The sequence below is a fragment of the Anguilla anguilla genome, chromosome 4, assembly GCF_013347855.1.
Source record: "Anguilla anguilla isolate fAngAng1 chromosome 4, fAngAng1.pri, whole genome shotgun sequence".
NCBI classification, from domain to species: domain Eukaryota; kingdom Metazoa; phylum Chordata; class Actinopteri; order Anguilliformes; family Anguillidae; genus Anguilla; species Anguilla anguilla.
Window position 1 is genome coordinate 12,263,069 of NC_049204.1, and position 23,022 is coordinate 12,286,090.

Consider the following 23,022-nt stretch of genomic DNA (forward strand, 5'->3'; position numbering starts at 1 on the left):
TGCTATCAGAGGCTCGCAGTGTTGTAGCCAGCCCTCTTGGAACATGTGGTTTGTGTTAACGAGGACAGGAGTATCTGGCACTACGAGGGAGAGTGGGTGGAGAGAGGAAGGAGGGGGAAGGGGTGGAGGAGAGGTTACGTGACACTGGGGTGGAGGACAGATACGGGAAAACGGAACGGGAATAGTAAACAAGTATGACCATCGCCTCAAATGCCACCTCCAGGCTGACCCTGGGCCTCAGCCTATAGCCTCCTCATCTTCTGAACGAAGCATGTCTTCCTGTTCTGAATAAAACAACCTCCGAGGTATTTTACTGGGGTTTTCAGGACATGTTTGCTTTCGCTGTCACTGTGGTTCGTTATGCTATAATGTCATCAAGTAATGCACAATTGCAGCCCTCTACCAATTTGAACTCGTTCGAAACGATGTCAGTTGGATTGCAACACGCTGAACAACTGAACTGCATTGAGCTTTTTTTGGAAGGCATAGAATCTGATCTTGCATATTTCTTTTACTAGTGCTTCATGTTCTGTTTCCAGCTTTTTGTTGCAAAGGAAACCTAGACACATGGTCTGGGAGAAACCTTAGATCGCAAAGGGCCCGGTTTCAAATCGCAGCCACAGCAGACTTCCGCAGACCTGCGAGGACCCGGCCGCCTTTCAGGCGCGGGGCGGCGAAGGCTGCGTAGCGCCTTTCGCCGTTTCCCCCGGCGTCGCCTAGCGCCGTCACATTCTGAAGCAGTTAAGCGCCTCGGAAAGGGGTCGCAGGTCAGCTGTCAGTTAGCGCGCCTCTCCTCCCTCCCTCCCTGGCTGCGCAGCTGGAGCGGATGCTGGCGCTGCAGTCGCACGACTCGGACGGGGACGGCGTGTCCGCGGCGGAGCACCACAGGCTGCAGGCCGAGGAGAAGATCTACAGGCACAAGCTGCAGGCCTTCCAGGAGGGCCAGCAGAGGCAGGCTCAGCTCGTCCAGAAGCTGCAGGCCAAGGTATTCCAGCCAGGCTGAACTGCCCAAATTTTCAATCCCACTAATCCTATTCCATCCTCTGTACATGTACATGTTTTGACAAACAAAAAAAATTATTCGAAATTGGTCGTCTGCAAGGTCTGATAGCCCCAGATTCTTCCAGGTGCTTCAGTATAAGAAACGGTGTGGAGAACTGGAGGAGCAGGTGTTGGAGAAAACCTCTGAATCAGAAAAGCTCAAACTCTCGGTAAGTAAGGATGACAGGACAGTGAACACCACCTAAGTAATGCAGCCAGATACAGATACATATATGAACAGAAGTATCTTGACAACCCTTGGTTGAGGCTGTTTTTCGTGGTTTGGGCTAGACCCCTTAGTTCTAGTGGAGGTCATTCTTAATGCTACAGCATACAATCACATTCTAGACGATTCTGTACTTCCCCAGCAGTTTGGGGAAGGCCCCTCAACCCCATCCAACACCTTTGGGATCATTTGGAAAGCCAACTGCAAGCCAGGCCTAATTTCCCAATCGGTGCCCAACCTCACTAATGCTCTTCGAGTTGAATGGAAGCAAATCCCTGCAGCAATTCTCCAACATCTAGTATTAAACCTTCCCAGAGGAGTAGAAGTTGTTATAGCAGCAAATGGTAGACCAGCTTCATATTAATGCCCATAATTTTGTATGGTATATTGGATGTCAGGTGTCCACATATCTTTGGCCATGTAGTACATGTCATATACAAAAAAAGCAGATTAATTTTAAACATTCAGAGGCTTTCATTCTCTGTCTTTGTGGTGTCCGTCTATTCTATAATAATTACTGATTTGATTTACCTATCAGTAAAAGAGTAGATAACATTAGCGATTTGCTCAAATGAATAGAATAACTGCCAGTAAATGTGGGTTTGTCGTTACTGAACAGGTACATCTTCATTTTGGCGTAACAGAACTTCTTGAATGGGTTTGCGTCCGTTTTATGTGACCTGGCGCTACGTTAGGGGCAGAAGCGCTAACGCGGAGCGCGAGCTTGACAGCTCTGATTTACGGCGAGCCTGCCTTCCCCTCGATTGACGGCCCGGTTGTAGTTTTTGATTTTAACGTGGCCTGGCTGTCGATGAGTCATCGCTTGTTTCGCTGTGGGGGTCCAGCTGCAGGCCCACCTGGACACCTCGGCGGGCCGGCTGCGCCGGGCGGAGCAGGAGCGCAGCTCGGACCTGCAGAGCAAGCTGCGTCAGCTGGAGGAGGAGCAGAAGAGGTAGGCGCCGCGCCAGACGGCATTCTGGGAATCCGGCAGTTCGAGTAATCCCTCAAGAAAGCGAATTCAGAACTGCCTCAAACGGTATAGTGGGGATAATTTTCCCGAGCGCTAAAAGAAATAGAAGCGGCGACCCGCAATTGCGTCTAATTTGGACCGAAGCGCAGAATAATAAAAAGGGATTAGAGGCATATTTCCCGTAGCGTTTGCTCGCTTCTTTTGGAGAAACACAAAGAGGGAGGCAAGCGGTTTCTGAGAAACGTTCGGCGCCGCGTCTCCCAGCGGACCCCTCGGGTCCTGGACCCGCTTGCAGCGGGAAGCGGGCTGGCTTTGAGAAAGATGCCTTCGCCCTCCAATTTGTCCGAGCTAATTAGCCCGCCTTCTCACCCCCCCCCCTCCCCCCACGCCCCCACCAGCAGGGTTTATTGCCGCCTCACGCTGAGAGAGGCTGACCCCCCGCACCCGAAGCCCGCCTTTACAGGGTCCCCGATTTATGTGGCAGCGGGGGTGTAATTGAGGTGGCGTGGCGGGCGCCGGCCCGTGCCAGGCTCGCCAGCTCGCCCCGCCCCCTCGCTTTCCCGCGCCCGCTCCCGGCGAGCTCCTCCCGCCTCCCTCCCGAGTCGCTCGGTCCGCGCGGCCCCCCCGGCGCACTCTCCGCCCCGCGAACGTGACGTGAGTCTCCTCTCTCTAGTGCAGGGGAGCTCCTTTGATCCTGAAGAGCGCTTAGGATCCCCCGCCCCCCCCCCACCCCCCCCCGGCGTGCTAAGAGCAAAGCAGGGCTGTGGACCCTCAGTCTGGCGTCTGTCTCCCTGCCAGCCATTAACACGAGTCATCTTTCACCCCCTCCACCCTCCACCCCCCACCCCTCGCACCCGCCGTCCAAACCGGCGCCAAACCTCTCAGATCACCGGAACGCCGCTCGAGCGCGAGCGAGCGACATAATTCAGCTCCCCCTCCCTCCGCGCGGGACCCGCTCACTCCCATCGCCGAGGCTCGCGCGGCGCACGGTAACGGGCGAAGCGCGCGAGCGATGCGGACGTTCGCGGAAAAGACTTGACAAGCGAAGCCGGGGGGAAATTAGGACGGAGCTCGACGCGGAGTTTATAAAACTGCCACGGCCCGTTCGCTGGCGGTAAATGTTAGAATGATTTAGAGGCCGCGCGACGGACTGGGGGGCGGGGCTTGTCGGCGACTGACGGCTGAGCGTGCCGGCCGGACTCTGTCCCCCCCCCCCCCTTGTAACGAGGGCATGTGTTCCCCAGGTGTGCCGGCCTCGCCCAGGTCAACGCCCTGCTCCGGGAGCAGCTGGAGCAGGCCGGCGCGGCCAACCAGGCGCTGACGGACGGCCTGCGCAAGGCCCGGGACGAGGCCGACCAGAAGGACGCCCGAATGCGGCGGGAGCAGGAGGTGAGAGCGCCCCCGGGAGGCCGAGTCAGAGAGCGCGGCGGGAAAAAAAAAAAAGGAAAGCGATTTAATGGAACAGAGCGGACCGCGGAGCCTCGCGGAGCCTCGCGGAGCCTCGCGGAGCCTCGCGGCCCTCAGGCCCGTTTCTGGCAGCCCCGCGTCCGAGTCCCTTTGTTTAACTTTTTTGTTGTGATTTTCCCAGAAATCGTTTCCTGTGAAAACATTCCAATCGTTGCAAAAAAAAAAAAAAAAAAAAAAACGGAAAAAAAGAAAGAAAAAAAAAAAACGCTTGGACAGCGCAAACATCTGGCAAGATGAAGGCCCTGATGCAATTCACTGTAAATGAATACCCCACCCCCCCCCCCCCCGCGCCTCGCGGTGGCTGTGGGGACGGTGGAGAGCAGCGCTAGCGAGCCGCGCTAGCGAGCTTAGCCCCGAATTCGGCCCGCGGTCACGGTGCTGCCGGCGGCCCGCCGTGCGGTCGCGGTGTGGGAGCTCTCCTCCACCGGGACCGCTGGAAAAAAAGGGTCCTGTGTCCTGTCCTGTCTCACCCCCCCTCCCCGCTCCCCCCTCCCCCCAGACGTGCGCCTCCCGGCTGGGCCGCGAGCAGGCCCGCGTGCGGATGCTGTGGCGCCAGGCTGCCTCTCTGCGGAACGCCTTCACGCAGCTCAGGGCGTCCACTGACAGGTGAGCCTGGCGATCTGCCAACCGCCCCCCACCCCCCCCGGGCCCCCAGGGTTACAACATCACCCTGCTCCTCCTTTACCCCCCCTTCTCCACCCACAGTAATTTATACCCACATCACATGAAAGGAGATTAGGGCGAGGGGGGGGGGGGGCGGGGGGTCATTGAGTTCTTCTGTTATGTGTTTTGCCTTTTCGAGGAGTAATTGTTTATGGGGCCCCTTGGACCTTGTTGAACCCAATGCGTCAATGCAGCGCTGGATGCTAAAGCGTTGTCTTGTGTCAGGTTTGAATACTACGATCATTGTTGAGTAATTTGCTGTAATGAAAGTTACTCAACAAGTTGACTCAGATGGCAGTGTTTGAAAGTCTCCTAAGGAAAGGTTCAAAGGGTTTCTTATAAGGGTCCAATGGTTTGCATTTACAAACAAGCCTCATTTTCCCAGAAATGCTATGAAGAGTTTGCGTATCTGGGTGCACGTCACATGTAGGGATACCAGTTGTGAAACAGGATCAAGTGGCTAAATTTTTTTTTCGATCCTCAAATCCATCTCCCGTGGCTCTAGGAGTCTCTCGGACATGCGTGTGGAGTGCGTCACCGTGAGCCGCCACCTGCACATGGCTTGCACGAGCCTGGAGGCGGCCCTGCCGCAGCACGGCGCCCCCGGTGGACAGGAGGTGTCGGCGCTGGAGAAGCAGCTGCGGGACAAGCTGAGGGAGGCCATGCAGCTGCAGGGCCGCTGGGACGCGGAGAAGGTGGAGCTCAACTCCAGGTCCGTCTGTCCGTCTGTACGTCCGTCTGTCTGAGCGCCTCGTGCGGGACACCTGCCTTTCGCCGTTCACCTTTCACCTTTCACTCGCCTCTAAAATGTCTCAGTTGGCCGTCCGTTCTCTGCCTCGCTGCTCGAAGCACCTGATGTTTTCATCAGCTCTGGGGAAGCAGGACACGCCAGAACCAGAAGGTGAGCTAGAATGATGGATGGAGCAAGAAGAATTTTTACAATGCTGGCAGCCTAATCTCGCCACACTTTATGTCTTTCCCGCAGGTTGTAAATCTTTTGTCTTTATTTCGAGATGATTAGTCCGCTCTGTATGTACATGCACCCGTGACATACCTTTCCAGGACATTGGAGTTATTCTCTGCACTTTTCTGTTCCAATCATAGCATTTCTGTGTATCTCTTTTTTTTAGTTGGGCCTGTGCAGTATGAAATTACTGTCAAGTATGTGCGTTGATGACAGTGCTTGGATTCAATGGCATTCTTCTTTGTCTGAGCACTATAATATATCCCCAGCCAGAACTTCAGTCATGGAATGTTTTCTTTTATAAACATAAGACAACTAGAGTGAATAGATGGTTTCAAATGTACTGATATTACTGTTGTATAATAGGTATATGATGGAATTTTATTTAAATGACATGATATAGATTGAATTCAAAGCCTATTTGATCTTTTCCCCCCAAATTGTACCCAGTTAATGTTACAGGAAAATCAATCCTCTTGTATGATCTGAAGATCTATGAATGTGTGTTCTGTGGCCAAAAGGCTTCAGAAAAAGAGAACTCCAGTTGACACGTCGATCCAACGAAATTGTCAGATCTAAGACCAGCACTTTATGTTATGAAATACCATGTTTCATTGTGACAAGTAAAAAAGTCAGCATTGGCATGATCATATTGATAAAAAATAGTCTAATAAAAATGACTGATATATCTTAAATCTACTCTCTGTATCGTATTAGTTTCAGCAAAGTATACCGCACGTCGTATTTGAAGTATTTTATACCTTAACTTTCGTTTTATTGGAGCATGAAGTAAAAACAGTGTGTTTTTTGAAGACAGTCCAGGGTTTTACGTGCTGTGTGACACGCATGCAGGAGAGAGTCGCATTCCATGCACAAGTACTCGGGAAAGAGCTGCCTGTCCGTTGCAGGAACCCTGCGATTTGTGATTAGGAGGCTTCATTGCATGCGCTATGCCGCAAATTGATAATGGTTTATAAGAGGGAACTGGACGCCACAGACGTACTTTCTAATGTAGTTCCCCTATCTTGAAGATTTCTGCGTAATACGATTAGCCCAGTAGTGCCTGTCATATGGCGTACAGAAGACTGTCACCACTGTCTTCTCTTATTTGGCCCGTTGGCTACTGAGATACTTTTCACACATGGAGATTTTGGCTTTTTGGTTTTTGCCTTGGTTTGGCTCGTTGCAGTTGTCGCCGAGGCGCCCGTTGATCCTGGGGTTTGTTTTCGTCCGCAGGATTTCGGAGCTGACGGACGTGGTGAAGCAGCTGAGGGGGCAGAACAGCGAGAAGGAGGAGGGCTTGGCCGCCCTGAAGACCAGTCTGGACAGGATGGTGAGACCCGGGGTCGGGAGGGGCGTGGGGGGGGGGGGGTGTCGCCGTCTGGGTCTGACGCCTTGATCAGCTCCGCCACTTCCCGCAGTCTGGTCTTTGTCTGGGGTGTGGGGTGGGGTGGGGTGGGGTGGGGGGGTCGCCCCAGGCGCCGGTGACCCAAACGGCTTTCCGCACTCAGGATGCCGGCCGAGCTGAGGATCGGACGGAGGCGGTGGCCCTGCGCAGGGAGGTGGACAGTCTCCAGCAGATCCTCCACAGTGTCACCCAGGTCAGCCCCGCTCTGCGCTCTGTCTCACTGGAGCGCGCCGGTCATGTGAACATTCCTGCGCGTGTTTGCGCATAATGTGAATTTCTAGCCCCGGGGTTCAGCTGTCCCAGTCACAGTGTGCAATGGTAGCCCCCACGGATTCACTCAGCCCAGTTAATATCAATGTTCCTACGTAAGTAAATAAATAAATGAGCTCCATTATTTATATAGCGCTTTTTAAAAGATGCTTGGCATCCAAAAGGGTTTCACAGTGAGAAAATAGCTAAATAAATTAGAAATGAAAACAAAAACAACACTGGTAAAAAAAAAAAAAACAATTCACAATGAGAGGATTAAATGTATATAAAAAATAAACAAAATAAGAAATAATGTAAATATAAAATTCCGCCATAGCCATGGTGACCTCTCGCGTTACGCCGTTCGCGGGTTTCCGGTAAAATCCGCCGCTCGGTTGAAACGCGGTCTCTGCCAGACGCGTACCGCCATGTCCTCGCATTTTGAGACACGCTCCAGCGATCGTGATGTGAAGCGATGAGGTCATGTGTTTTCTCCTGCTCAAATCTCGAGGAGCGTGTGTGTGTGTGTGTCGGTCGCTGTCGCGCTCCACCCTGCTTTTTTTTTTAACAAGGCCGCTGTTCCCGCCGATAACGCGGGCCCCGTTTTTGCGGTTTCCGAGCAGGCGCAGCCCGGGTCAGCTGATCGCGAGGGGACACACATTATTTTCGTTTGTGGATCTGGGCGGCGCGCAGTCCAAACCGATGCGTCAGGCGGGCGGAGCGCGACTTTGTTCACGCCATCTGTTTACGGAGCTGTTTATCTCGAATGCCGCGGCTTCGGTTCAGGGAAGGACCCTCAATCAAAATTGAAAATCCCTTTGAAGCTGAAGTTCAGTTCCCTTCCCGCAAACCCCCCACCCCACCCCACCCCACCCCTTTCAAGCCATGGGTTAATTGTCATCAGACCTGGGTCGAATATGTATTTGTTTTGGATTCAAATACTTTTCTACGTTTTACTGATCTTGTCTGGTGTACTGGAACCAACGAAATACTCTCAAAAAGTTCCACCAAACCACACCTTCTGGTCATATTGGCAGGCTCAGTTACACCAGGCAAGATCAATAGATCACAGAAACGTATTTGAATCCAAAACAAATACGTATTTGACCCAGGTCTGATTGTCATACATGCTACAGAGTTCCATCGTGGGAAAATAACCCATTTATTTTACACTTTCATTTTATTTCTGGGTGAATACGAGAATACACCCATAGTCGAAACGTTTGGTTGATATGCGCTAGTATGATGTTGGTTACCCTCTGTCTCCTTCCCTCGCTGTCTGTCTGTTGATTGGTGCAGCTGGCTCGGGGGGACAGTGACGGCAGCGCCTCTGAGGGCGTCACGGAAGGGGCGGAGCCCTGTCTCCTCACCCCGCCTCCTAAGCCCTCCCCCGCCTCCAGCCGTGCCGCCTCCCCCCGCCGCAGCCCCTCCCCCTCTTGCCGGGACAGCACCCTGATGGCGGTGCAGAGCGCCCTGTCTCGACGGCGGCTTCAAGTGCAGGTGAGGGGCGCGGCGACCTCCCCGTGCGCGTCTGACCTAACGCAGGTCGTGCTCGCTCACGTTTGCTTTCCAGCTGGCAGAAAGAGGGCCAGATTGCCGTGATGTGTGGCTGGATCGATTTAAAGCATTCGTTTATAGTCCAGCCCAAATGCTGGTATCTCATTGGCTCTTCAGCAGGAACGGGTTAGATCAGGGCTGCCCCAACCCTTTTCCTCTACTGTCCTGTAGGTTTTCACTGCAACCCTAACAAAACACACCTCATTCAACAACCAGGGATCTTGTTCACCTGCTTATTAGTAGAACCAGGTGTGCCAGATTGGTGTTGAAGTTAGATTTGGGCAGCTCTATGTTAGATTCATACATTAGTGTATTAATATCATCAATGTCCAGAAAAACATGAAACAATCCATCCAGTTTCTACTGAAATACACAACATGGCCAAAAGTATGTGGACACCTGACATCCAACATCTCATCCAAAATTATAGTTATGGCACCCTTTGCTGCTATAACAACCTCCACTCTTCTGTGAAGGCTTTACACTAGATGTTAGAGCATTGCTTTAGGGATTTGCTTCCATTCAGCTAGAAGAGCATTAGTAAGGTTGGGCACTGATTGGGCGATTAGGCCCTTGCTCGCAGTTGGCTTTCTAATTGATCCCAAAGATGTTGGATGGGGCTGAGGTTAGGCCTCTATGCAGGTTCTTCCACACTGATCTCGACAAAACCATCTCTATATGGACCTCGTTATGTGCCCTGGGGCACTGTTATGCTGAAACAGGAAAGGGCGTTCCCCAAACTGTTGCCACAAAACAAAGAAGCACAGAATCGTCTAGAATGTCATTGGGTTAGGATTTGCCTTCAATGGAGCTAAGGGGCCTAGCCCAAACCATGAAAAACATCCCCAGACCAAGGGATGTGACGTCCATATACGTTTGGCCATATAGTGCAGATAAAAATTTGGAAGGTCTTGGGATTCGAGTGCTCAGTTCGAGTGCGATGCTGCGTTTGCGTCGCCTGGGATTGGCTGTGGCTGAGGGTGGCGCTGAGGCCCGATTGGCTCTTAAAGGAGCTGCGCACGCGCCTGGAGGCGGCCCAGGAGCAGGTGGGCGCCCTGCGCAGGCAGGCCCAGGAGGCCGAGGCCGAGCGGAGGCAGCTGGACCAGAGGGCCCAGGACCTCCGGGAGGAGAGCGAGCAGGCCCGCAGGGCCCTGGAGGAGAGCCGCGGGGACGCGCAGAGATACCGCTCCTCCCTGGACGCCGTCGCCAGGTACGCGATGCCCGAGCCCCGCCCGGCACGCCGCTGGCACAACCTGGCGCCCTGCCAGGGGGTTTTAATGCCCACTATGGCACCTTCTATTATATGATCGCTGCTGTATCTGTTACCCTCTTCTAACTTTTTGCATAAAGAAAATAATACAGAAGGAAGGTGGATTGTCCACTTTACTTTTCTTTAAAAAATAGGTAACATATAAAGGTAACTTTGTATGACCGTTCAATCACTTTCTCAAAATTCTGCATCCTGCGCACTGATTGGGCCTCATTCACAAAACCCTGAAATTATCCTTGCTTTTGTTCTTAAAAACTTTCCCACAAAAAACGAACGTGGGCTTCATGACACACGTGCAGACCTTTGTTTTTGTGCGTATCCCAGGCGTATGAGATGATGAGTGCTGATTGTTTGTAAATGTTATGCACAATCCTGTTCTTACACGCAGTTTACCATCGAATGTGATCGCACGCGTGTCTCGTGAACGAGGCCCGTTATGTGTGTGTTCTGCCTGAGGCCGTCCAGCGCGCGTTAAAGAGGTGGCCCGGCCGCGCTGACGCACGCGGGGCCTCTGTCTCCGTCACAGCGAGAAGGGGAGCCTGGAGAACCTGACCGCCGGCCTCAACCGGCAGATCGACTCGCAGCGGGCCGACCTGGAGACGCTGAGGAGCTCGGCCCTGGAGCTCCAGCGCCAGAGAGACCTCCTGCAGGAGCAGCGGGAAGCCCTGGAGGGGGAGCTGGAGTGCGCGCGGGCGGAGGTCCAGAGGGGGTACAGAGGGGGGGGGGGGGGGGGGGGGGGGGTTTGGGGAGGATTGCGCAATCCCTCCCGGGTTTTTTTTTTTTTCCGCCTTGTTTGTTTGGAGTGGTGATCAGCAACACATGTCACCCTCAGATCCGAGCTCGGCCCCAGATGACATTGTATAAAAACGGACCGCGCTAATGTAAGCAGCGGATTACTTTTGGCTCTTATTTGGTTTTCATCTGACTGCAGGAATCCGAGCGGCTCGGCATGAGATGGGGACGTGCGCTCCGGGACTCCTGAGCTCTGATCTGACCTTCCTTTAGCTGCTGCTCTTACTCGTTTTCTAGAGAAAGCATGAATGGGCCATCGATGTTCCTGTGTGTGTGTGTGTGTGTGTGTGTGTGTGTTTATGCTTCAGTACTCAACATTACTGTCCTGATTCTCTGTAAAACGTGGAGTAGAAATAGTGATGTGCGCACATGTGGGTGCGCGTGCCTGTGTGTGAGTGTGCATGCATGTGTATGTGTGTGTGCATGCATGTATGTTTGTATGTGTGTGTTTGTGTTTCTGCATCCACGCATATGTGTGTGTGTGTGTGCATATATTTGTGTGTGCATGCATGCTTGCATGTGTGTATGTATGTGTGTTCATGCACATACGTGTGTGTGTGTGTGTGTGTGTGTGTATGCGCCTGTGTGTTCATGTACGCATGTGTGCGTGTCTGTCTTTCAGGCAGAGGTACCGGGAGCAGCTGGAGGAGAAGCACTCGAACCTGCGGAAGGAGTTGGTCTCCGTGAAGGAAGCCCTGAGTCAGGTGACTCTGCAGAAGGAGGTGCTGGAGGACGAGAAGGCCAGCCTGACGCAGGCCCTCAGCAAGGTGTGCCTCAGGCCTGACTGCCACGAGTGTCCAAAACCCAGTGCCCTAGTGCCTAGTATTCATGTTGACATCTCATCTCAAAGTTGTGCCCGCAGCTACCAATTTCTGAGTCATGAGTCATGAGAAATTCTACCCATTGTGTCTTTGCTATATGCTCTGTGTTGTAAATTGGGAGCACAGCCTAGTGAGGATGGATGGATTCACCCACAGGCCTAGGCTTCAATTCAACTTTGAGGGAGACACACTGCTGGACCTCCTAGTCTTGTGTCATCAAATGTCAAGACTCACAACCATGCTAGTCTAGGGACCAATTCACATGAAAATATTGGAGGAAACATGTCTGTATGTCTGTCCCCAAATCTACACATATTGAATCACCTGTCCACCTGTCATCCAGACTCAAATGCAGACTCCATTTGGGCCGTGTATGAGATTAGCTTTGCTCCGTGATAGCGTTTCGCAAGATGCACGTGATGTTGCACCACAGGTGAGAGTGGAATGTGCCCGACCTGCGTGTGTGCTGCCCTCTGCAGGTGGAGTGCCAGAGTGCGGAGCGCGAACTGGCCCTGGCCAAGCTACATAGCGAGGAGGCGGGGCTCCGCGACTCCCTGGCCAAGATGGCGGCCCTGAGCGAGGGGCTGGCCAAGGACAAGGTGGAGCTCAGCCGCATTCTGCTGCAGGTCAGTGAGAGTGGCTCCACCCAACTGCCATTCCAGTAGCATTGTCATGTTACCACAACATTTTACCAATGAAACTCCTTTCGTATCTTACTGCTATGATGCTATACGACATGGCGCTATTATTACGGTTACTCTCCAGATGTATTTCGATGTGTGTATGCACGTGCTTATTGTTTGTGTGTGTGTATGTACATATATATGTGTGTATGTCTATGTGTATATGTACATATGTGCTTTTTTGTGTATGCGTGTGTGTGTGTACATGTGTGCGTGAACACGTGTGTGTGTGGGCGTGTCTTCGTGGGCGCTCAGCTGGAGGCAGAGAAGGCGGACCTGGGTGAGCGCAGGCGGGAGGCGGAGCTTGAGCGGGCGGCGGCCCGTGACGGGGCGGGGCGGCTGGAGCAGGAGCTGCTGGAGCTGTGCGCCGAGAAGCGGGCCCTGGAGGCCTCCCAGAGCCACCTGCAGGAGGCGCGCCAGAGCCTGGAGAGGGAGCTGAGCATGCTGAGGAGGGAGAAGGCCCAGGCCCTGGAGCAGCACGCGCAGGTCAGCCCTCCCCAAACCCCCCGGCCCAAACCGCCCCCCACCTGCCCATTCACGGCTCTCCGCAGATTTACGGACCCCGTTGTCACGTTAACGAGCGATTAGAGGGATCAGACACGCCCGCTGCCGCGCTCAACGCCTCCTCGGTCCATCTGGATGCGGGTTTTGGTAGATGGCCCCTGTCTGGGCTTTTATGACGAGCTGGGGAACCGGGAAGGGAGGCTCGGGGGTCCCCGGTGTCTAACCGCGAGCTGGACGGGGTGAGATGTGTCAGAGGAGGGGGGCGGAGCCATAACTCGGCCTGCCGTTCAGCTCCGGTCGAGGACGGGCTGAGCGCCTGTCATCGCAAAGTGTTTACCGCCGAGGATGGCTGATGGTTGGCCTGCGTTCAGCGTGGGGTTGTCTGCGGAAAGTTCTGGGCTTTGGGCCGTGTTATCTTTTCTTTGGGGCCAAACCTGTGTGTGTGTGTGTGTGTGTGTGTGTGCATGTGTGCATTGATGTGTCCTTCAATCTGTGTGTAAGCAGGCGCTGTATTTATTGCACACGTGTTTATCTCCATATTCTGTGTTTGTGTATGCATCTGTCGATGAATCTGTGTGTGTATTTGTGTGTGCTTGTGTGTGTGTGTGTGTGCGTGTGTGTGTGTGCACGTACGTGAGTGTGTGCATGTGTGCGTGCGTATGTGTGAATGTGTGTGTGTATGCATGCATGCGTGAATACTGTATGTGTGTGTGTGTGTGCGCATGCATGTGTGTGTATGCCTGTGTGTATGTGTGTCTGCATGTGTATGCGTGTGCCTGCGCACGCAGGCTAGCAGACAGAGGCTGGCCCTGTCGGAGCAGCTGGCCGCGAGCAGGCGGGAGGTGGAGAGCCAGGCAGCGGCCCTGCAGAGGGGGGCCCGGGAGAGGGAGGAGCTGGCCAAAGACAAGGCCAGCCTGGGCGTCCAGCTGACCGCAGCCGAGCGCAAGGCCCGGGGACTGGCCCAGGAGCTGGCTGCCTTCAGGTGGGTCAGCCTGCTTCTCACACCAAATTCACACCAACCCACAGCAACGGGAGACAAAACTGGCAGAAATATATCTGCATGAGGAGAACGATATGCCCAAACAACGACAGGTCACCTCAGTAATGAGTTGGGTAACCTCAGTGGCAGAATGGGTCGTAAATCTTTCTTCACAGTGCAGCACGCCACATATCTTTATCACGGGTGCCCGTATATGACCTTGTTTTCAAAATGAGTTTTTCAGGATCATTTGAGTACCTTGGGTACACAGCTGGATTTGTAGAAGAATGATTACAGCTCTGTGAAGTCTGGGGCTCAAGTGACTGGTCTTTAGGACTGGAGTCCCGTGCGCTAACTGCTAATAGCCGCTGTATGCTAACACACCTAGCTCTGAGTGCACGAAGTGTGACACCTTTTCCCTGTGCGCCCAACCCCACCCCCCCACCAAGGGCTGAGAAGGAGTCCCTGGAGACGGCGCTGTTCGAGGGCCAGGAGCTGGCCTCGGCGCTGGACGGGGAGCGCGTGCAGCTCGAGGCGGAGCGGCAGAGCCTGCTGCGGGCTAACGAGGCCCTGACGCGTGAGTACGCCGCCGCCCCCCCCCCCCCGGCTACCACATCTCCCCGGGTGCCTCTCCTACAGCACCGCCCGGGGCCCGTATTTCAGCCTGGGGCCCAGCGGCGGCCACAGGGAGGGGTCGCTAATGCCCCCCCCGGGGGGAGCCGGTCCGCATCCGCTGTCCCGGTCCGGCAGAAATGAATGCGCAGGCCAGCGATAAACATGCAGCGTAATGAGACGTGAGGATTAATTACCCCAGCGCCTGCCGTTTCTGAACGGGGGATGGTCCTGTACTGAAAACACCAGCCTTTGTTCTCAGGAAGTCTCTAACACCTCCCCCCCTCCCTCACGCTCCTGTAAGTAAGTGTATTATAACGTAAAGGAGACAGGGCGAAACGCACACCAGAGGACTTGCACATGCCAGACTGTGTTAGTGTTTTTCTGGTGGTACGCAGTGCTCTCTTTGTTCAATGCGAGACATAATGCTTGCAATTTTATCTCTTGCATGTACTGTCAGTAAGACAGAATATACGATATGCAAAGCTATTGTTTATATGCAGCATTAAAAGCAATCTACGTTACTGAGGTCATGTACTTCTGTACCTAATGCTTACAGACAAGGAGGCAGTGTTTTCCTGGAGGTTGGAGAACCATTTTGTCAAAAGTGAAAAATACTTTAATAGCAGTGTCTCATTTTCTGGTGTATTGTTTAGAAGATTTGTTCAGAGCAATCAGTAGCAAACTGAAGGACTTGCTCTCATCCAAAAATTGATGGTGTTGCTGTGCAAAATGAGTTTAATGTTTCTATTCCCGCAGTTTCAGAGTCCAGCGCTTGAGCACTTTATACTGTTACCCTGAATAGTTCTACAATAGGGCCGAATAACTGTCTGAGCTTGTTGGGAATAGTCATGCTGTGTGTGTGCACGTTGGGAATAGTCATGTCGTGCGTATGTGCGCATTTCTTGTTTGTTCAGGTGAGGTGGCGCAGGTGCGAGGGGAGGCGGAGCTCCAGGCTGCCCAGGCCAATCGAGAGAGAGAGCTGCTGGAGGGCAGGCTGGCCCAGGCGGACAGGGAGGCCCAGCTGACCCTGAGCAACAGCGAGCGCGTCCACCAGGAGCAGCTGGAAGCCGAGCAGGAGGAGAAGGTAGCCTTAGGGGGCGGGAGTGACGTCACCTCACTCCGTCATCCATCTTTGCGGTGCGTCGGGCCAGAGCGTGTGCTGATCTTTGCATCACGGACAGATGTACCTGTGAACACATGAGGCGGGAGTCTGAGGAATATTGGCGGTATAATTTCCTGAGTCTCCTTTTATGTTTACTTGGCCTGCAATTAATGCAAAGTGGTGTCTCTCATACTCATTAATATCTCTGCCGGACATGCAGGTTACAACCAATTGGTCTGAGCATTAGCATGACAGTGAACTCTGCACTGGTAATACTGGGAATGATTAGCTAACCGTGGGACGACCAGAGGTGTGAAGTAATGAATTACTTTTGGTCACGCTTCAGTACTTTGGTAGTTTTTTCGGCAGTGGTACTTTTTTCAGTGTATATGAAGGCTTCTAATTTCACTTTTCCTGAGTACAATTTTTAATGAAGTTAAAGTTGGCTTGCAGCATCTTTATGTTATGCTTATTGTGTGCAAGACAAATTCCCTTTGGGGCAATAAGTTCCATTCATTCATTAGCTAGTTATTATCATTATGAATTGAGTAAATGACACTATTGCTGAAGTAACTGAAATGTTTCAGCTATTGAAACCGGGGGTTGGTTGGTTTGCCGTCACGGTTTCCTCGCTGTGGAGGGCTGTGGTGTGACCCCTACCCCCCTCCCCCCTCCCCCCCCCCCCAGCAGGAGCAGCTGCGCGAGGAGCTGACTGCGCAGAGGGAGCTGCTGGAGCATCAGCTGCGGCAGGAATGCGAGGAGCTGCGCGCGCGGGGGGAGGCCGACCGGCAGCAGCTGCAGGAGGAGCTGGCCCAGCTGCAGCAGGACCGCGACGACAGCCTCCTGCAGGCCGAGAGCCACAAGCAGCAGGTCCGCGCCCCGCCCCGCACCCCGCCCGCACCCCGCCCGTTCCCTGCCCGTGGCTCCGCCAGACGGTAGCTCTGACGCTCCCTCGAACGCGGTCGCGTTCGCCCGCGCCGCGCGGGTCAAAGAGGGGCGGAATGTCCGCCCTCTGCTTCGGAGACTCCGGCTCTGGGATTTCTCCTGCGTGACGCTCCCCGTGATGCCTCCACGTGTTCTCCTTGCAGGCCCTCTCCCTGAAGGAGGCAGAGAAGGCGGTGCTGGCGGACAAGCTGGCGGCCGCTCAGCAGGACCTGGTGGGCGCGGGCGTGGAGCTGGAGCAGGCGCGCAGGGAGGCCCTGAGCCGGCAGGAGCAGGACAAGGTGAGCCCCGGGGACCCCACGGCTGCCATCTTACCTCAGCAGCGGGGTCAGGGTAACGCTATACCACACCAGGAGACGATTTCCAGAACGTTCTGTCAAACTCAATAGAAAACAAACGGCTTGGCTGCGCTGTTTCTCGCGCGACATAGCTCAGGAGGTAAGACTGATTGTCTGGGAGTCGGAGGGTTGCCGGTTCAAACCCCACCCTGGGCGTGTCGAAGTGTCCTTGAGCAAGACACCTAACCCCTAACTGCTCTGGCGAATGAGAGGCATCAATTGTAAAGCGCTTTGGATAAAAGCGCTATATAAATGCAGTCCATTTTCCATTTACCATATTTCTAAAAGCACAGAACATGCGAGACGCTGCCGGAGGGGCGGGGCGTGTGGGGCCCGAGGGGCGTGTTTCACGCGAGCTTCCTGTCTCTCTCCGTCCTCAGGACGCCATCTCGGGGCTGACGGAGGAGCTGCAGGACCTGCGGTCGCGTTTCGAGGAGTCGCTGAGCTCGCACGAGGCCACGGTCCAAAGCCTGAGCAAGCAGGCCAAGGAGCAGGCCGAGCAGAAGGAGGCGGCCTTCCAGGAGGTGAGCTCCGATCGAAACTCCCCGCCGCCATGGCGACGCCGCTCCAGACAGCGCGGCCCCAGCCGACGTGCTTTAATACGGTGGGGGGGGGGGGGGGGGGGGGGGGGGGGGCGCCGGAGTCGCTGTCAGGATCTCCACGTTACCGGCTGCTGGCGGTGCCAAACTTGTGTCACCTTCACAAAACAGACGCAGACATCGACACCCACACCGCGCGGTACGCTGAGCCGTCTCCCAGCCCCGTCTCCCAGCCCACCTCGCTCTCCGGCGAAGGTTTCATTTTGAGTAGAAAATTGAACGTCTCTGACTGCTGTCTCTGCCTCGTCCCCAGACCCGCGCGGGTTGTAAGCTTACCCCGTAAGCGCGGCTGACGGGACTCTTAGGAGCGACGCCGCCACTTTCTTTGTTAGCGTGTCCTGGCTTCGTCTCGCCGAGCGCGCTCGGAATCGGGCCCGGCGCCCGGCGGTACCCCGAGGCGGGGTTACCCGAGGACCCCACCCCCCGTTCTCCTCCCCTCTCTCCGGGATGGCATGCGCTGGAGGAGGGCTGTCAGGAGAAAAAACCACCATTACTGTAATGGATACCAGGCCCCCGGTGTGCCGGGAGGAAGGTGAGGCGCTGGGGTTTTTTTCTTTTTTTGGGTTTTTTTTTTTTGGAAGGGGCGAGCTTTCCACGCCCCGCGGAGGAGAGGGCCGGCGCCCTGTCGGCCCCTTTGTTCCAGGGCCGGGGGATGGGCGAGTGGAGTTTTGAGGGGGGGGAGGGAGGCGGTAATGGGCCCTGCTGGGGGGGGGGGGGGGGGGTTTGCAGAACGGCGTTGTCGCGAGTGCGTGGGGGAGGGGGGGGGGGCGGCGAGCGTGCGGATCCGGGTAATGCAAGCTGACGGGCTGTTTGCCTTGGCGCGGCCCTCCTGGCCCGGCTGCCCGGTCGGAGTCCAGTTTGTACCAATTTGTACCAGCGCAGGGGAGGGCAGGTTAGCGTGACGCCATGTTGACTTTGGCAGCGGCTGGCCTGCTTAGCGCCGTCAGGCACTAGCGCGCTACACGCGGAGGCGAGGCAGAAGGAGGCGGGGGCCGGGCCGGGGTGGGGAGGGGTGGGGAGGTGGGGGGGGGGACTAATTTCCTCCTACAGACACTGGGTCAGCAGTTCCTCCCTCCCGCCCCCTCCATCTCGCCCCCCCCCCCCCCCCCCCGGGGAGGTGGGGGTCATGTTGATGTTTCTGAAGCAGTATGGCGGAGTGTAAGGCCCATCTTGGACACACAACGCCGCAGTGTTGCGTTTCTTCATTCGGTGTTTCGCATGTCCCTCTCAGGTTGGATGTGGAGTCCGCGAAAAAAAAAAACAGTGCGTATGTATAAAACACACACATACAGTCAGATGTTCAATGTGTGTGTGTGTTTTCATGAACGAAAAAAAAAATATATAACTGTGTGTGTATGTCTGTTTCTGTACACACACACACACAAACACATACACACGCAGTACTGATGTTTCATACCTGCTCGGGTCCAATAATGGCAGCGTCACGTTGGCGCTCTAACCCGTCAGACTGAAGGAGGCGTTGCTCACCGCTCTGCGGCTGCACCGTGAGCGACTGGACCGTCTGCAGGAGAGGGGGCGTGGGCTGCGGTCGGAGGCCAGGAATGTCACGGGTCGATGGCGATGAATGTGTGCGTCCCCTCGGCTTTATCTACAAAAGGGCCAATTCAGCAGGAGGACGGGGCCCGTCGAACCGCCCGAGAGAAGGGGGTGGTGGGGGGGAGGGGGGAGGGGTGCGGGGGTTTGGACATCCTGCGCGTCCGCTCGTAACCACACTGATCTGGTAACCGCCCACGCGTTCCTTCCCCCCCCCCCCTCCTCGTTTAATTGCTTGAATAATTCCAGCTCGTGCTTTTGTCAGGATGGAGAGAGGGAAAGAAAGAGAGAGAGAGAGAGAGAGAGAGATGGTCAGGGGAGAGGTGAGAGCGTTTGGCTTCGCGTAATCAGTGTGAGAATGAACTCCTTTAGGAAAACAAGCCATCGCCGGGGTCGTTTATTTTTTAACCCCACGCGGCAGCGAGAAGCCGGGGGTTCTGCCGATGGCGGTTCCCCCGGCCCTAATCCCAGCGTCCGGGCGCGCTCCTGCTCCCTCCTTCCCACCCCCTGCCCCCTCCACCCCCTCCCCACCCCCCTCCTGTTCCGCTTTCGAGAAAAAAATAATAAAATAAAGCCGAGCCCGGAATGCCGCTGGATTGTTTTTCTCGCGTTTATGAGATTTATGAGAAGAAAACATCTTGTGTGGCCTTCGGACGAGGTGTGCCGCCCCCCCACCCCCCACACCCCCCACACCCCCCACCGCGCCCCGCTAATGTTTACCGCCATCCCCGGCGAGGAGCCATCGGCTCCCCGAGACGCCGCGAGGAGGCAGCGCCTGGCTGGCTTCCCCCGGCTGCTCCCCGGCTGCTCCCCCGGCTGCTCCCCGCCGCATCCAGCTCTCCCTCCCGCTAGCCCCTCCCGTTTTTCCTTCGTTTCCGCGCCGAGCGCTGGCCGGGCCGCCCCCGGTTTCGGTGCCACTGGAAGACTCGCCGTTTCCCTCAGCGTACCAGAATGTAGGTCACGCGCTGCCTCAGGAATGAGCGGCTTTACGACCCGGAGTCCGAGCCGTGAGCGGTGAGCGGTGAGCGGGCTGGAGCGTGGCCGAGGTCGCCGGGTGACGCGGGGGGGCCCGGGGCCTGCCGGTGTGATCTGGCGCGACGCGGAGGTGGCGAGCCGAGCTGGCGGTGGGGAGCGACGGGCTCTTGGACGCGTTCTCCACGCGTTTAAACCACCAGGGGCTCCATTGTGGAGGTTCTTGGTTTCATGGCCCTGTCTCTTTCTCTTTCTCTTTCTCTTTCTCTCCCTCTCCCTCTCCCTCTCTCTCTCTCTCTCTCCTCTCCCTCTCCTCTCCCTCTCTCCCTCTCCCTCTCTCTCTCTCTCTCTCTCAGGTGGAGCAGTTGCGGGCGGAGCTTCAGGCGGCGGAAGAGGGGCGGGACTCGGGCCGTCGGGAGCTGATCGAGGCGCACCGGGAGCTGCGGGAGTGCATGCAGGAGCGGGACCTGCGCCGCAAGGAGGCGCTGGACCTGCAGAGGGCGCTAGGCGACGAGACCCGGGACAAGGAGGCCATCCAGCAGTCCAACCAGGACCTGAGGGCCGCGGTCAAAAGAGCGGAGAGCGACCGCAGCGGGTGCGACCGGCGTTTTTTTTGACCGACGTTTCCTCGCCGGGGTCTTCGATGGCGACCGACGCTTTTTCCTCCTTCTTCCCGCAGCCTGAGGCGAACCCTGGAGGAGAAGGAGCAGAGGCTGGCAGTGCTGGAGGAGTGCAGGTCCTCCCTCCAGCAGGAGGCGGCAGAGCTGAGGAGCACCCTGCGCGAGCTGGAGAAGTCCCGGCTACAGGCGCGGAGAGAGCTGCAGGAGCTGCGCAGACAGGTCTCTCAGCGCTGCACCCGTCATTCGCGAAACCGAAAAACGGCGCAAAATGAATACGCTCTGAGCATGAGTATTATGATATCATCTTATGAAAAACATGTTTTCACCGAATGCCAAGTTACTCATACATACTGTCGGTAAGTCATTAATTAAAACTGGCAAAACACAGGCCGTTAAAAGTATTTATATTAGAATTACGCCAAGTTACGAGAAAAAATATCTTACATCACATAAATTGAACAATTTTGTCTGTTGAAATGGGGTCAGAAGGTTCAGAAATGAATGTTTTTAAGGGCTGAGAGGTCTGTGGTCATCGTGGTTATTTCTGTAGGGAACCCAGAAGAGTGCCAAACGCTCAGCGCTGTACAGGAAGTAGTATGTTGCCCCACCAAGCCGTAGCTTGGCTCTTCTTCCCAATGGCTCTTCTCCAGCCTTGGTTTCTTGTACCTTCACGAGCAGCTGTTCCTTTAAGCCACAGGTGTCAAATTCCAGTCCTGGAGGGCCGCAGTTTCTGCAGGTTTTTGGGGTGTTCTCGGCACCAGTGGTTCATTAAAGTCACTAACTGGCTAAAGAGTCCACACACCTTGTCCTCAAGGCCTTAACTAGGCAGCTGACTGAAAGGAAACCACAAAAACCCCGCAGACGCTGCGGCCCTCTGGGATTTTAGTGTGACTCCCCTGCTGTAAGCGCTCCTCTCGATTGGCTCCTGATTTTTCTCCCGCGCAGGTGAAGACTCTGGACGGGGAGCTGGGGCAGCGGAGCCAGGACCTCCAGGACCTCCAGGCGCGGGCGTGCCAGGAGGAGCAGCGCGAGGAGGAGTGCCGCCGCGAGGCGTTCGGGCTCAAGCAGCGGGTCCTGGAGAGCGAGGCCGGGCGGGAGGCCGCCCTGAAGGAGGCGAGGCCCGCGAGCGCCACAACACCCCCCCCCCACACCCCCCTCCACCCCACACCCCCCCCCCCCCGACCTCCCGTCTCTAACGTCACGCCAAACCTCCACGCAATTCGCACATACCTGCAGAATGCCTGCAGCCAGAGCTGCGTCACTGCCGCACATTCCCGCAGTGTGAATGAGCGGAGAGAAAAGTGTTGAGGCGATCTTGTTAATGGGGTTGGGGAATGGAGAGTGGAAGTAGCTTGGATGAAAGGTCGACACTGATGGCGAACGTGGTGAAAACGAACAGCGTTAGCTTACTGCTCTTCAGACGCACTACAGCAGGGGTGGGCCGTCCTGGAGGGCCGCAGTTTCTGCTGGTTTTCGTTGCTTCCTTTAAGTCAGCAGCCAATGGGAACGTGGTGAGCAGACTCTTTAACCAATCGGTGACTTAAAGTGAGCGCTTTACTTTAAAACACATCAAAAACTGGCAGACACAGCAGCCCTCAGATTTGAGTTTGAGATCCCTGCACTACTGTAATGCAAGAAGCAGCTCTTTTGCACTATTTCTCTCTCTCCTTCTCCTTCTCTCTCTATTTTCTCTCCCTCTCCCTCTCTTATCTCTCTTTTCTCTCTCTCTTGCTCTGTCTTTCTCCCTCTTTCTCTCTTTTTTCTCTCCCTCTTGCTCACTTCACCTCTCCCTTCCTCTCTCACTTGTTCCCTCTCATTTCCTCTCTCTCTCTCGCTGTTTTTCTCACCTGTACGCTTGCTTCTATCTCCCCACCAGAGGGGTGGGTGGAAGGCGCCCTTTCCTCACCCTAACCCTAACCCACGCCGGTGTTACCCCACGCAGGCGGCGGGGCTACAGCGCCGCGTGTCCGAGCTGGAGGACGCCGAGCGGCGGCTGGAGGACAGGCTGCGGGAGCAGGAGGCGGGGCACCAGGAGCGCGAGCGCAAGCTGAGGGAGGAGGCGGAGCTCCTGGAGGCGGCGGCCCAGGAGGCGCGGCTCCGGCAGCGGGAGCTGGGCCTGCAGCTGAGCCTGGCCGAGGGCCGGGCGCGGGGCCTGGAGGAGCAGCTGGGCCTGGGGGAGGCCGCGCTCGGGGACCTCCGGCAGAGGCTCGCCGGCCTGTCGTCCGTGCTGCGCCGCACGCTGGGCGTGGGCCGGAACGGGCGCTCGCAGACCCCCGGCTCCCGCGCGCGCAGCCCCTCTCCCCTCAGGGGCCCGTCCCCGGCTAAGGGTACTGCGTGTCCTCTCCGAAACGCTTCGGCAGATCTGATTATCTTTGTGCGCCTGTTGCGGATGATGTGCCTCTCCTCCTGGCACGTGTGTTTGTACTTTCCGTGGTTGGTTGGTTTCATGGTACTTGAAGTCCAAAGTCTCTTAATTAGTTGTAGCACACTGTATACTTCCTGTTGTTTTATCTACTGCACCTATATTTACATAAGCCGCGTTTCCACCGCAGGAACTATACCCCGGAACTAGGAACCTTTTGAGGAACTCAGTGCGTTTCCACCGCAGGAACTAGGGTCTAAATTTAGTTCTGGGGGCTTTGTTTTACCCCCCAAAACGTTCCTGCTCGGGGGGTAGTACTTTCCG

General features: G+C 55.6%; 1 protein-coding gene across 1 annotated transcript in view; it reads left to right on the forward strand.

The window, feature by feature from the left end:
• Window positions 1-23,022, forward strand: part of crocc2 (ciliary rootlet coiled-coil, rootletin family member 2) — a 42,317-nt gene that overhangs the window by 11,352 nt on the left and 7,943 nt on the right. Inside the window, exons 4-27 of the mRNA XM_035413501.1 lie at window positions 818-985; window positions 1,128-1,211; window positions 2,113-2,219; window positions 3,482-3,626; window positions 4,204-4,310; window positions 4,873-5,079; window positions 6,568-6,664; window positions 6,843-6,932; window positions 8,288-8,488; window positions 9,556-9,755; window positions 10,342-10,524; window positions 11,230-11,374; window positions 11,908-12,054; window positions 12,367-12,597; window positions 13,404-13,597; window positions 14,044-14,171; window positions 15,124-15,293; window positions 16,002-16,181; window positions 16,400-16,534; window positions 16,972-17,115; window positions 20,073-20,311; window positions 20,396-20,555; window positions 21,282-21,449; window positions 22,279-22,663. Of these exons, the coding sequence (XP_035269392.1) occupies window positions 818-985; window positions 1,128-1,211; window positions 2,113-2,219; window positions 3,482-3,626; window positions 4,204-4,310; window positions 4,873-5,079; window positions 6,568-6,664; window positions 6,843-6,932; window positions 8,288-8,488; window positions 9,556-9,755; window positions 10,342-10,524; window positions 11,230-11,374; window positions 11,908-12,054; window positions 12,367-12,597; window positions 13,404-13,597; window positions 14,044-14,171; window positions 15,124-15,293; window positions 16,002-16,181; window positions 16,400-16,534; window positions 16,972-17,115; window positions 20,073-20,311; window positions 20,396-20,555; window positions 21,282-21,449; window positions 22,279-22,663 (4,015 nt within the window). The remainder of the gene's footprint in view (window positions 1-817; window positions 986-1,127; window positions 1,212-2,112; window positions 2,220-3,481; window positions 3,627-4,203; window positions 4,311-4,872; window positions 5,080-6,567; window positions 6,665-6,842; window positions 6,933-8,287; window positions 8,489-9,555; window positions 9,756-10,341; window positions 10,525-11,229; window positions 11,375-11,907; window positions 12,055-12,366; window positions 12,598-13,403; window positions 13,598-14,043; window positions 14,172-15,123; window positions 15,294-16,001; window positions 16,182-16,399; window positions 16,535-16,971; window positions 17,116-20,072; window positions 20,312-20,395; window positions 20,556-21,281; window positions 21,450-22,278; window positions 22,664-23,022) is intronic.